The sequence below is a fragment of the Elephas maximus genome, chromosome 10 (genome assembly GCF_024166365.1).
Source record: "Elephas maximus indicus isolate mEleMax1 chromosome 10, mEleMax1 primary haplotype, whole genome shotgun sequence".
NCBI classification, from domain to species: Eukaryota; Metazoa; Chordata; class Mammalia; order Proboscidea; family Elephantidae; genus Elephas; species Elephas maximus.
In genome coordinates, this window is record NC_064828.1 from 71,753,251 (window position 1) to 71,767,421 (window position 14,171).

General features: G+C 39.6%; 1 protein-coding gene across 2 annotated transcripts in view; it reads left to right on the forward strand.

The window, feature by feature from the left end:
- The window catches only part of DAAM1 (dishevelled associated activator of morphogenesis 1), a 199,978-nt gene that overhangs the window by 152,299 nt on the left and 33,508 nt on the right, over positions 1-14,171 (forward strand). For both annotated transcript variants that reach the window (XR_007519057.1, XM_049899474.1), the window contains exon 16: positions 5,776-5,882. Coding sequence is in view for 1 of the 2 variants with exons in the window: in XM_049899474.1 (XP_049755431.1) it covers positions 5,776-5,882 (107 nt within the window). In the remaining variant the exon portion in view is untranslated. The remainder of the gene's footprint in view (positions 1-5,775; positions 5,883-14,171) is intronic.

Consider the following 14,171-nt stretch of genomic DNA (forward strand, 5'->3'; position numbering starts at 1 on the left):
AAATCAGGAGTCACCCAGTCAGGATAGACCAGAACATTTCAGTTGTACTTAACATTAAGTAGACTTGTAAGTAAGAATCAGTTGTGACCATATTTTCAATAACACTTCCTGAGGAGAAATTTCAACACACCTTCTCAGCTTGAGTAATTCAAGTAGGTCTCCCTTCTTGGTATAAGAATTTGACATGAGATTTTTTTAAACCATAAATACATTGCCCAAATGAGGCTATTTGAGCCATTTTATTGTATTTACTCAATGTCAAAGGGTAGAAAATAGAATGATGTAGACATTTTAGAAAGCTTATGTAGGGCAGAATGAAGGAAATAGGTGCCTATCATTGAATGTCCCCTAGTCTCATGACTAACGACAACATCAAAGACCTATGCATTTTTATTTCAGTCTTGGCAATACATTATATAATATCCTCACACTTGAACTGCTCTCTTTTCCATTCCCATCTGAATACTGGGAAGCTATTTTTTTTCCATGGCGCCTCCACTTTCCACCTTTTAGAGGTATGAAACCCTGATCAAACTCTCTAGACCTCAGCCATTTGTTTGGCCACGTAAATTACTCAGAGAGGTAGTGAGGCACGTGAATACCATTACCTGCATGTATGTAGCAGGAATACTACATAAATAAGATTTTGAAAAAAACCTCAGCAACTGTCGGGTTAGTATCATTTTGGTGAACACTAAGGAATGATGCTTAGGGGACATATATACACAAAATATGTCTGATTGATTTGAGAAAATTTATAGCATTAAAATCAAAACAGATATTTGTACTGTCTGCTTTGTATTCAAGGTTGTATATGAAAGACTTCAAAGGACACAAATGTATTAAAACGTTGCACAGGCCCACAATGTAACTCACAGCCTAAAAGCAGAGAGGACAAAAATCTGCAAATAAGTACAGTACAGGACTAAAAGATGATAATCGGTTTAAGTGTCCTTTACATTCCTGGTGCTGAGTATGATATACAGAGTTGCCAATCTCATCAAGCCTAAAATTTAGTTCCCAAAGAGCTCTTGTGCTTATTTTCTTACTTAATCCCTGTTTAACACTAACTCTATGAAGTATGATTCATATTTTACAGGTGACAAAAACATGGTTTAATGTGTTCAGTATCCCAACAGATGGCAGAGTCAGTTACACTTTGTTCTCACTGGTGCTTGGTTTTATTCATCATGAATATCAAGCTTTGTAGAAGATTTTCTTTGACTCTAATTTTAAGAACAGGACCACTCCTATTCAGAATTTTTTTCTTTCCCCAGTATGGGTATCAAAGGTGTGCAGAGCTGGTTATGTAAGTTTACGTGCCCATGAAATGGAATTTAATACTGTGCAGTCATTCCCATACTCACATTCCAAAAGTTGATTTGAAAGTCAATTTCTTGAATCTCAGAACCTCTTTGCTCATTGCAACTACATTATATAAGCTTTCCACCCACAAAAGAGTTACTTTATTATACAATATAGCACATTATATAGTAATACTATCTCAGATACAATTTAACAATAGTCATCTTATTTTTATGGGAAATTTTCATCTTGAGGTGCTATAAATTCACTTCTTCCTATCCAAGCAGTAAAACGTAGGGCACTAAAAAGAGGGAAAATGAGTTAAGGGTGCTATATTTACATAGTAAAGATTTCATATCTCTGTAGTAACAAATTAGCAACTTACTATCTCAGCGCCACTTCCTGCTCTTTGTCTAAGGTTATCCCTTCTTTAAGCATCCTATTTATCAGCACATAGTATAATATTTCAAGGCCTCCCCACTCTGCTGTAGAGAACAAAGGAGTCCCAGACTCCCGACTCCAGCTTCTCCTTGCTGATAAGTCATATACAAGTCATTCTTGGGGGCCCATTTGTTTCATTCATTGGTATCTTGTGATTTTTTATAAATGCTAAAAGAATTTTCCTTTATTTAAAAAAATTATGCTGTACATCTAATTTTCACATTTAAAAATTACTATAACTTAAGATCTTTATTTCAGTAAATGTGATCCTTAGGCATGGCACGTGAAGGCAGTAGAGATCATTGTAAATAGTGGTTTTTTTCTTAAGACTGAAGTGTAAATTAGAGGTTATAAAACTGGGCTCCATGGTAAGATTTAGTCAGGTGCAAGGTTTTATATTAAATATTAGTGTATACATATTTCTGGAATGGGACCCCCAGCTTTTATCAGTTTTACAAAGATAACTCAGCCTCAAAAAGATTGAGCCATTCATACAAAGGTTGTCACTGTTCAATTGTTATTTTATTGTGGAGGTGTTCCGGTATTATTTTATTGTGCAACCCTATCTATAGGAATCTCTCAGACTGGTTCCTGAAAATTCAAGTCCCAACTTCCTATTTATGTTCCAAGCCCTAATTCCTATACCAAAAATCACCTGGAAAATCAGACATCCATCACCTGGAAAATCAGACATCCTGTTAGATGGAGCCAAATATAGTCAAATCTATTATATTTGGCCCCAAGCCAATTAGTCGTGCCTTTATTTATTTCCCTCTGATTTTTGACTGAATAATGTAAGATTTCAAAAAGAATGTTAACTTATTTGTAGTAGACCTGAAAGCATCATTATTTTTAACATGCCCCATCTAATGAAACTCATAAACTTTGTAATTTTATTTACAATGGGCTGATAAAAGGACGCTTAAAGAAGGGAAATCTAGGCAAAGAATCAACCAAGCTCTCCCATGAGTTTCTCAGCCCCGCTTCTGGAAAGACAAGGTACATTACTTAGCTTGTGATTGGCACATTCATAAGGAGCCCTGGTGGTACAACAGTTAAGCACCCAGCTGCTAACCAAAAGGTTGGTGCTTTGAACCCACCAGTGGCTCCCTAGGAGAAAAGACCTGGTGATCTGCTTCTGTAAAGATTACAGCCTAGGAAACCCTATGGGGCAGTTCTGCTCTGTACGATAGGGCTGGTATGGATCATAACTGACCAGACGGCACACAACAACATCATCATCACACTTAAGGGTGCTGCTGGTTACAAATGGGGGATCTTGACCAGCTGTTCTTCAACTCAGCTAAAAGTAGAACAAAAGGGGAAAAAAACGAACTTGATCATCAGGTTAAAGAGGTAATTGTACTATGCAATAGCTATCAAGTATTGAGTTCATGAATATGTGTCAGGTACTGTACAAAATGCTTTGTATGCATTGTGTTTAATTCTCTCGATAATAATCCAGTTGTTAACTTCATTTTACAAATAGACTAAGCCCAAGGCCATACACCCAGTAAATGACAGTTGCCTGATTCCATAGCCCACTACACTAGAGGTCAGAACTTAACTCCAGACAGTGGGAACTTATATTGTGGGATGAGTTACCAAAGAACTTTGTAGAAGTTTGTTCTTTGAAGACCAGTGAGAGCAGGATCTAAATTCAACTAGCAATTGTCTCTAATGAGAGAAGTAGGTTAAAATGACCCTATAGAGTTTATTTCATCAAGTCTTTTCTGCCCCTTGAAAGGAAACCACTTTTACAGGAAGAAGTCCTAAGGGGCCTTGGAAGAGTAGAAAACTTGACAGTTACAGCAGGGATGAAGGAAAATTGTGACATCTAAGGGGAAGAAAGGCTTCTTGTGGTTATCTGTTTTTTAAATGCCATTCTAGAAAAGCAATCTCTCCTTGTATGGGTGGAGCAAGGGGAGGACACATTATGTGAAACAGCTCGTCTGTGTAAAACGGCCTTGGCAGGGCTGCCGAGACCAGCAAGGCCTTCAGGAATCTGCTGAGCAGAATGTTGGTTGTGCAAGCTTTTGGCCCGAAAGCCAGGGTGTGTTTTGCACACCAAAACTTTACTCAGTCCAGCATTGCAAAAATAGGCAAAAAAGCTGTGACTTTCTCATCACACGTCAGTGCCCTCTTTCATTTTGCCTTTCCTTCACTGCATGTCTTTTCTATGAACTATTTCAAGAGGCTGTTGACCTGGTATCCGTGAACAGCCCTGAGGTAGTTGGGACAGGGCCACCAATGGCTCCACACACATGAACCACTTATTGTCTTTGAATTGTGTGTTCTGCCTTTTTCCTTATACCTACCTGTAGCACCCAGAAGGTTAATATTACTGACCTATCTTATTGAACTTGTCTTTTGTTTTTTTTCTTCATCCTTCCTTAGAGAAGACAGGAGATTATTTCCATCCCCCCTCTCACCCCGCCTCCATGGGAGTGGTTTCCCCAAGGTGTTGGAATTGAATGGTATTTTCTTGCTTCAAGTGAAAATTACCATGTTGAGTAAATGGAACCCCCTTTTTTTCTTTTCTCAGGTTAGATCTTTCTGGGGGTGATTTAAGCCCTTTTCTGAATTTGATTCACCACCACTAAAAATTATATAGAGCAAATGTCTTTTTCTTGCACTATCCTGAATGCTTAATACTGTGCTGGTTACTGTATCTTCAGTTAGGCTCTCATCTTCCTCAACTCTCATGATGTTCCTAGGGGCATAAACCATCCCTTACCCTGTATCCTGTATCACTGATTTCCTTGACTGCTTTGACTTTCCTGTTTGTGGCTGTGATTTCTGAATTGCATGTGTCTGATTTACCTTTTCCATGCTTCTGCCATGGCTGTAGGATTTCTTTGTGAACAGTAACTCCAAGCAGGTAAGTGAGCTACTACCTAAACCTTGCATAATACATATAACACCTTGGCTCACTGTAAGCTTGAAATTTCTTGGTTATCCCATTTGTTTTTAGACAGCATGATGCAATGCCTAGGTAATTCCACACTGGGTTTTCGACTCTTAACTAAGTATCCATAGGGATATACCTGAAATCCCGGCACAACAAGAGACAATTGAAATTTGATCACATGGTTCCTCTTATTATAAATTCTGTTATATCTCTGTTTTCTAAACTGTTACATTATTCCAGAGCGCTTTGGTTTCCTTACATATTAAAATGTCATGATCTATTTTTAATTGATCCTGAGCTCTAATGAAATCAGACTTGATAACATATCAATAAATAATAATAAACTTCAAGTTAGTCTGTGTTTTTTACTTTGAACTTTTTATTATTATCGATACTTCTGGTGCTCAGTTTACTTAAACAATTTCACATGTAATTTTTTTATGCCTGTTGCACCATACATTATGATTGGCCATTGTCGTTTATGGCTTTCTGTACAGCCACAGTGTATGCAATTCGTGTTTTATTGTTAATTCAAGTAATTGAACTAATGCCTTGAACTGACCCCCTCCCCATTGTCCATCAAGCTCCAGGGTAATGAAAGGTACCATCTGGGCTTGGGAGCTTCATGCTATACTTGGAGACATTGGGGAGGTTTTATTGTTCAGCTTTTTGAGTGCTCAGGATGCAAATGGTTCTGGGGTGAATGGGCCCTGCAAATGGCTGGAGTGGCAATGGCCAGCCTCATTTAAGCTTGATTCATAGTGATAGTTCTTCTGTCAGCTATCCGTAGGGATTTGGGGGACAAAAGGAGGGCACCACTTACTGATAATTTATGCACACTTAGCATCTTTAACCTCAAAACACTTTGTACCTCCAAACAATGCTTTTCAAATGTGGGTGGTGAGCTTCTCTTATTATTTGCCTTTGCAGACTAGCATTTAGCTCTTGTTTCCATTCCCTACCTCCCTGTACTTCCCACCTCACCGTCTCAGCTTTGCCTCTCTGTGTGTGTGTGTGTGTGAGTGTGAGTGCATAAGCAGAAAATGTAAAGAAAACGTTATGTCTGAAGTCCGAATGTCACTGTTGACTTTGATTGATTTCTTTCATGCTTTTTATAGAAAGAAGCAGATGCCATTGATGACACACTGAGTTCCAAATTTAAAGTCAAAGAACTTTCAGTGATTGATGGTCGGAGAGCTCAGAACTGCAACATTCTTCTGTCGAGGTATTGTTAATGCTGAGTAAACGTTTTAGTGGTAGGACCAGCTTTTCTGTTACGTGGCTCAAAACCACATTTGGGATTTTATTTTTTTTAATTGTATTCTTCTGAGATACATTTTTTTGTGTCCTTTATGTTTAAAGTGAGAAGTCTTGTGTTTACTTTTCCTAGTGGAATATATCAGAGCTAGATGGCTAGTGTCTTAGAGTTTAATGTCCTCAGATTTCTAAATTTAAAAATCAGAGCATCCTAAATTGACCCCCCCGCCCCAAGAGCTTGTAAAATGGACTTTATTGACAAAACAGACAGCATTTGACTTTTATTAATAATTTTTTGGCTTTAGAGATATTTCAGCTGTTCAGTAACACTGTCAGGATCATATGATTTTGTTTTATTTTGCTTTCTAATATTACCTTTTGATGCTTAAAGGTTATATGATTCAATTGATCTTTTTTTTTTTTTGAACATTTTTTACAACTAAAAAGATACGTAAATCTTAAACCTCAATGAAATGCTAATTTATACAGCTCAGCCCTATTCAAAAATCTTTCTCATAATTAGTGAACCATCACAGCCTTGGAACTTGAAAAGAAGAAAGGAAATTTGTGGGCCTGGAATCTGATTGCAGCTCCAGGCAATGTGTTGGGTTACCCTGGGTATTTCGAGTAGCTTTTCTGTCTCTAGTTTCTTCTTTTCTCTAAAAGAGACTTTCACTCTGGGCAAAGATACCGAATGCTTATAAGGTGAATGAAAAGAATCCTGAGCTTTGGGGTTTTAAAGATAAGTCATACAAGTTGGATTCTGGAAAGAATGTTGCATGTATCTTGAAGCTGGTGTAAGGTGTCTTCTCTTTCAAGAAGAGGAGAGAGGGAAAGCAGTAGTCCTTATTTTTCAGACAGTCTTAGAGCAAATTTCTTTTAACACTAAGAACTACAGCTTGGTTTCCATTCAGTATGGAAGCTTGATTGCTAGCCAGGTGTATATTTATTACTTTAGGAAGCAAATGTTTCTTTTAGTGGAAGAGTAATTGAAGCTTAGTGAGATCACTGAATTTTAATACAACTAGTAAGGTAACATGAACCGTCCTGTTAGCGTTTCATTTCTGCCTCTGGGTGGATGCTGTGTACATGGCCAGGCCCTATATTTATTCCTGCTTTAGCTCAATGAACACACGGTCAGGTTAGACAAAATATCAGCCTTAGGAAGATACCGCTGAAAATAATTTGCAGGTCTACTTATTTTTTTCGGTAGTGTATACAAATGTTGTCTTTTTATATAAAAAATTCATACTTAATAACGAAATAAAATTTGGGAGACTTCTTTTTTTAATCCTAGAATTTCTCCCTTTTAGACTCTGTATATATTTTGTGCTTTTGTAGTCCGGATGAACACTTTCAAACAACTTGACAAAGAAATCTATTACTCTGAACCTCAGTCACATTTATGCCTAAAAAAAAAGATATGCCTGTGGGAATAAAAAAAGCTATGATGCAGTTTCTCGTAGACAGATATTCTCAATACTAGGTGCCAACCAGAATAATTACACTAGTTATAGATAAGCTTACAACTCTCTCTGGCAAATTTCCCATCCCATTATAAAGAAAAAATTATTTCATATTTGTGGTATGTAATTCCCTTGCTACCTCAAAAGTGTCAGAGTGTCAGGTGACATAGAGCTTGAATGCATCTAAGCTTTCCCTAGAAGAAAATTGTAAGAAGTGTCTTGTATCTGTTAGGTTATCGATTAGAAGCCAATTTATTAAGTGTTATTACAGTGAGCACAGTTAATAGGTGTATTATGTATAACAAAGTAGTTTGGAGTCCCAGTTGACCTTTTAGTAATTGAGCCTTATTGATTAGGTTCTGAAACCTTTCTCACAGAGGATTCAGTACCACACATGGTTTTCTGGTTGGTGGTCACTAGTTTTACTCTCTTGTCAGGAAAGCATATGACTTGTACATATTCTGTAGAAATGGTAAAAGAAATTAAGCAGTTTTAATTTTAATTTGTTTTTATTTTAACCAGTCAGTAGTTTACCTGGCTTTCTTTCTACCCTTTTCATCAGTAATGCATTAACCACACATAAAAGGAGCTAGGATCTTAATTGGGGGGGAGTTGGGGGAGGCTAATATGAAAGTATATTTGAAACCTTTTTCTTAGACAATCACCACTGTGGAGTTTTTTTTTGTTTTGTTTTTTTGTTTTTTTTTTGCCTGGCACTATGCTGGGTGCCATATATGTCACTGTTAAGGAGTAGATACTCCAACTACTCGTGACCCTGTAGGACAGAGTAGAACTGCCCCATAGGGTTTCCAAGGCTGTAATCTTTGCAGAAACAGACTGCCACATCTTTCTCCTGAGGAGTGGCTGGTGGGCTTGAACTGCAGGACTTCAAGTGGTCTGACCAGAAGGAGAGGGGGGAGTGCATCATAGTGAAAGAGGGGCCCCAGCAGGGTTTACCAGAGTGAGCCTTGAAGGGTGATCACAGTTGCATAGGCAGAGGGCAAGGGGGAAGCAATTTCAAGCAAGGCATGCTGCAGGAGCAAAGGCATGGAAAGGGAATAAGCATAGCTAATAAAGAGAGCCCTGCGATTGCAGCAGAGAATTATCTGTTGGATTTCATGAGATTAAATATGTTATATGGGGCTGGGCAAGAGAGCCGGAAGTCCATACCTAGTGCCTTTCTCAGGGAGTGAGTCAGCCCAGGTTCAAGTCATAACCTCCTCCTCTATAAACTGGAGATAATGAAAGTAGTAACCTTACAGAGCACCTGCACAGGACAGCAGCTAAGTTAATGGCAGCCCATGTAGGTACTCATGGGATTGAGAATCCGTGCAGTTGGTTCAGGAGGAGAACAGCATTTGTTTTAATAGGGTTTTAAGATTGGTCTCAGGGGTCAGCAGAATAGGTTGGAAGGGGTCAAAAGCTGAAGACAGGGACAGCCATCAGCCCGAAGTCTCTTTCAGTTGTCCAGTTGAGACATGATGAGGAGCAGAATTAAGAGACATGAAGAAACCCTCAGTTGGACTTGATGATGGATTTTAGCATGAGGGCAGTGAATAGGAATGTTTCAAAAATGATGTCAAGATTTCCTTCCTGTGTACACTTTCTTCTTTCCTGCTTATTTCATTCCCAAAGCCTGGCGAACCTCTCTATTTCTTATCTTTCTAACTCTAGGAATTTATTTCCCAGCAGCGAAGTCACTGCGCCAAATTCCTCCACAGTGAAAGCCTTGTGGTGTGTTCCATGAAGTGTATTTTAGTAAGTGCATAGGCACTCAGCATGTGGTTATCCTTTAAAGCTCTTCCTTACCCACTTGATACAAAAGTTAGTGGTACCTTTGGTCAGGGACATCTGCCATAGACTTGTCTGGAGCCAGGCAGGTTGTGGGAAGGATCCTGTGCCAGAAATCAAGGCAGGGCACAGGCACGGGCCCTTCTCATGCCCACACATGTGGGTTCCCAGGGTGAGCAGCCAAGATGAGTTGCAGCTCTTGGAAAGGGACTGCTTAGAGGGTGTGTGTAAAAATGGTGTGGTACAGGTATCTGACCTCCTCTAGTTTCACAAGAGGGAAGGATAATCAAGATCAACAGCCCATGGCTGATTGCTCTGAGGTGGAAGTCAGACATGCTTCCTCTCGCCAGCCGTTTTTACCAATTCTGACACCATCTGTCCCTCCCATGGGACATCCCACTTCTCTGCTAAATTCGATTTGTTGCAGTGGCTACACAGGACTCACAGGCAATACTCATGATTATGGGGTTTATTAAGGAAGTAACAGATTGCAGTTCAGGTTCAGGAATGCTCAGGGTACAGTTACTGGATCAGAATAGCCTCTTCTAAGTTGTGCCCACAGGCAGGCCTCTCTCTGGGCCATGGCCCCGCCACCCAGCCTCTGCCCTGGTCGAACAAGTGTTACAAAGCTCTTTTAGCTCTGCCGATAAGTGCCCAGAGGCACCCCACTCCACCAGTAGGCCTCGGCCCAACGGCACTCAGCTCTAGTGCAATGGGTCAGCTAACCTAGCTCCACCAAGTGCCCAGAGGCACCCTACTCCACCAGCAAGCCTTCTGCTCAAAGGTACTCAGCTTTCACGCTCTGTGAGCTTCCCATGTCATTTCCTTCTGGTCTCCTGCCTCTGCTGCCACCATTTTTCTGCCGTCTCCAGTGTTACAGCTCTCCCTCTGTCTTCCACATTACAGCTCTTACTGTCTCTCTCTCAATGTCTCCCTTTAAGCCTAGCAAGATGGCAAAACTGACCGATCCCCTCATTAGGATTCCATACACTTATTTGCATGGTCCTACCCAGCCATTTGGTAGGAGTTACAAAACCATGATGAGAAAGGCCATTTTAAGGCAATCCGTGGCACCACAGTGGGAGTTTGCAGTGGTAGCACCAGGGCATCAGGGACAATGCCTTTCTCGGAGGGGGAAGAGTAGAGTGGACACACAATACCTTACCTTACAATGAGATGGCTTAAACCAACCCCTGGCCTTTGGCAGAATGAGCCACAGCTTTTCTTCTGCGTGTACATAGATGACATATAGCTGTTTAAAACGTACTCGATTTTATTTTCTAAAACAGACCTCTTTTCTCCCCAAATGCTCCCCTCTAAAAAAAAAAAAAAATACAGTTTTATGAGATGTTGTGCCGTTGTTTTTTTCCAGATGCTCACTTAACGTGGCAGCCTGGGTGTAGCAAACCACAAAAAGCCACTTCAAAGTAGGGGGATTTGGCTTAAATCCACAGAAGTAGAGCTAAGGCTGAACATTGATCTAGCCATCCATCCTTAACTCCTTTTAATTATGCCTGGATGTTCCAATTCTCCTGGCCAATTTTGGAAATACTTGAGTAGAGCAAGGTAAAGTTAAATAGTATTTAAGATGCCTGGTTTGTTTCCTGCCTCATATAAGAACATTGAAGCAGGTGTCTCCAAAGTTGCTACCCTCCAGCACACCAGAACACTGCCAAGCTTTAAAAGCAATTAAGAGGTTAGAATTGGTAGGGTCCTTAAATTACAGAGATTAGAGACTCATTCTGTGGATGACAGATGAGACTAAGAACTCAGCAATGTATAGAACAACCCTCCCCCCACCGCCCCAGAGGGCAGCATATCCTTCTCCCCTTTCCTGAAAGGTACAGTTTCTTTGTCTGATCCAACTGGCCACGTGCATGGTGGCATGTTGACAAGTAGATTTTCTTAAGTACCATCCGTTAATGTCTCAAGTCTCTTTGTGGGCCACATGAAGAGAAACCAAAATTTTTATGAATTAGAGCTAGTGTTTATTCCAGACAGCCTCTGGGGGTTGAGAAGCATAAATATATACAATTTCAAAAGCAAGAAGTTCTGCCTTCCATATGGGGAGCTAATGAAATGCAAATCTGATACTTCAGTTATTGTTCTCACTCTGATTTTCAACTCCTTCTCTTTTAAATGCAAAGCAGAAGGGCTTAGCAGAGCTGCTGCACCATAAAATGGTTTCTTCAACTCAGTGTGAAAAGGACACAAAACTAATTTATTTATTTTTCTTATGAGCAGAGCACTTCTTGGGATGACTATAGATGCTCCCACAACCATTTGGTTTTCATTAATGGTAGTTAAAACCTTCCTTGGAATTACTCTTCATTGGCTTTTTGTGGTCACACCATGGTGTTTGCACTTAAATTGGCTCAAGAGCCTTTAAAAAACCAGTTGCCACTCATTCAGTTGTGAATCTTGGCAACCCCTATGTGTGTCAGAGAGAATTGTGCTCCCTAGGGTTTTCAATGGCTGATTTTTCAAAAGTAGATCACCAGGCCTTTCTTCTGAGGCTCCTCTGGGTGAATTCTATTCTCCATCCTTTTGTTTAGCAGCCAAATGTGCAACCATTTACAGCACTCAGGGACTCTTCAAGGGCCTTTAGTGTCATGGAATCTAGGGTGACCTAGAGCATATGCAGTTGAGACCTTGATTCTGTGACACAATTTTTCCTCCTGTTGTACTTTACTCATGTCAACTTAGCTAAATTGTCTTCCATCTTGATGTCCTGGTGAGAATGTTCATGAGGCAAGGATTGCCCCAGGAGTGATGACAAACAATTTGGAGAAGTCTGCCCACGTCCAGGATTGCTGTGTACAGCACGGGAGTTACCATGGTACTGGAAACTGGGACTGGGTGATAGAGTGGGTCTTATTTTTTAACATGGGCAATTTGACATTTTGCCTAGATACTGTCTCTCGATTTAAAAACATGAATTAGAAAAGAATGGTAAAAGTGCAACCAAACCAAATAAACAAAACCCATTGCCATTGAGTTGATCCCAACTCACAGCAGCCCTATAGGGATGGAGTAGAACTGCCCCATAAGTTTCCAAAGAGCACCTGGTGGATTCAAACTGCCAACCTTTTGGTTAGCAGCCATAGCACTTAACCATTACGCCACCAGGGTTTCCATAAGTGCAACAGGATTCCCAAATTTGTTCCTCCCCTTTCTTCCTTATTGGCATATGAAACAACATTCAGTTTAAATAGTAGGGTGGATGATTTTAACAAAGTCATGTCAAAATCTAGAGGAGAGGGCAAACCAGAGCTGTCTACAGTGGGATGTGGCTTGTCCAGCCCCACCTGGCGGTTTCTTCCTCTTTCCATGGCTTTGTGCCCCCTGACACATGCACTTATCCCCCTCCCCCCCCCGACACACATACACATGTACATACTCATTTGGCCCTCGTTTATCTATGAAACCATGGGCGAATGTGCCGTTCACAGCACTTTGTGTCAGGAGTGTTTCAGTTTGTCATTTGATTCTCCCAAAGATCATAACCACCTTTAAAATAAGGATCATATCTTCCAGTTGCTTTTTTTTTTTTTTAACTACACCCTGGGCCTAATAGGGGTTGTACACTGAGAGGAAATAAAATAATGGGTATGAGAATGCTTTAGGACATATAATAACCATATTATAAGCACTCTTTAAGGATGAGATGACTGTACCTTAATTAATAAGGTTTTAAAAGTACTGCTTTTTTTTTTTGTAGAAAAAATCAGCTGCCGTTGAGTCAGTTCTGACTCATGGTGACCCCGTGTATGTCAAAGTAGAACTGTGCTCTCTAGGGTTCTCAGTGACTAATTTTCAGAAGTAGATTGTCAGGCCTTCCTTCTGAGGCACCTCTGGGTGAACTTGAACCTTCAGCTTTTTGGTTAGCAGCCTAGTGTGTTAACCATTTGTACCACTAGTTCACTGAGTCCTTTCTATGGCTAGGCATCTTATGCTAAACACTGTACACACATTACTTAATTAATCCTCACCAAAATTCTTTTTTTTTTTTTTTTTTTTTTTTGACCTCTGATGTAGTTGTTATTATCCCTGTTTTACAGATGAGGAAACTGACGCTTAATAAAAATGTTTTCCAAAGGTCACACTGACCAGTAAGTGTCAGAGCATGGATGGGGGCCCAGCTGGCTGATGCTAAGACCTCTGCTTTCGAATGTTAACATATGGCATGTGTACATCTTGGCTCTGTACTTGTGTATTTGTGTTTCTCTATTTCCCATGCCAAATGTGATTCTTCTTGAAAAGCAAAGAATATAAGAACAGATCAAGTGTTGGTAGTATGTCACCTTAATGGCTGTAAGGAAGTAAGATCTTAAAAGTAAGTGTGTGTCTTATGCTTACAAATAAAACAAAGGAATGATTCTATTGTCGCAGCTAATAATTAAATTAAGATTTCTTTGCCCTGGTTAAGACAGTTTGTGGCATCTGATAAATACAGAAAATGGATATGTGTTTTTGATTAAATTCTTCCCTTTGAGATATTAACTAGGAAAGTAATATTCATAAAAAGAGTTTGGCATTGACAGTCAACAGTTGTGGGTTCTTGTTAGGTCCTACCACCGTCATATGTTTGAACTTGGACAAAGCACTTAATCAGTCTCAGTCTGAGTTTCTTCATCTGCCAAAAACATGATCATCACAGTTACTTTGAGGCTCAAGTGAAATAATGTATGTGAAAAATGCTCGACTATAAATATACCTAAGACAACTTATTCATATTCAGTAGTATTCAAGCAAATGAAAATGGGGAAATGAAACAAGGCATTTTGTTTGTAACACTGACAAAACTTTTTTTTTTTTAATGATAAAAAAATGGTTATGAAGTACATATATGTTTTATTTTGTATATTAACTCTTGCCCAAATTTTTAACAGTAACATATAACCTTCTAAAAATCCCTTTTTAACCTGATAACACATTTTCAACACTCCTGACATATAATCAAGTTAAGAATTCCATTCTCCCACTTCCCCTGCAGTTCT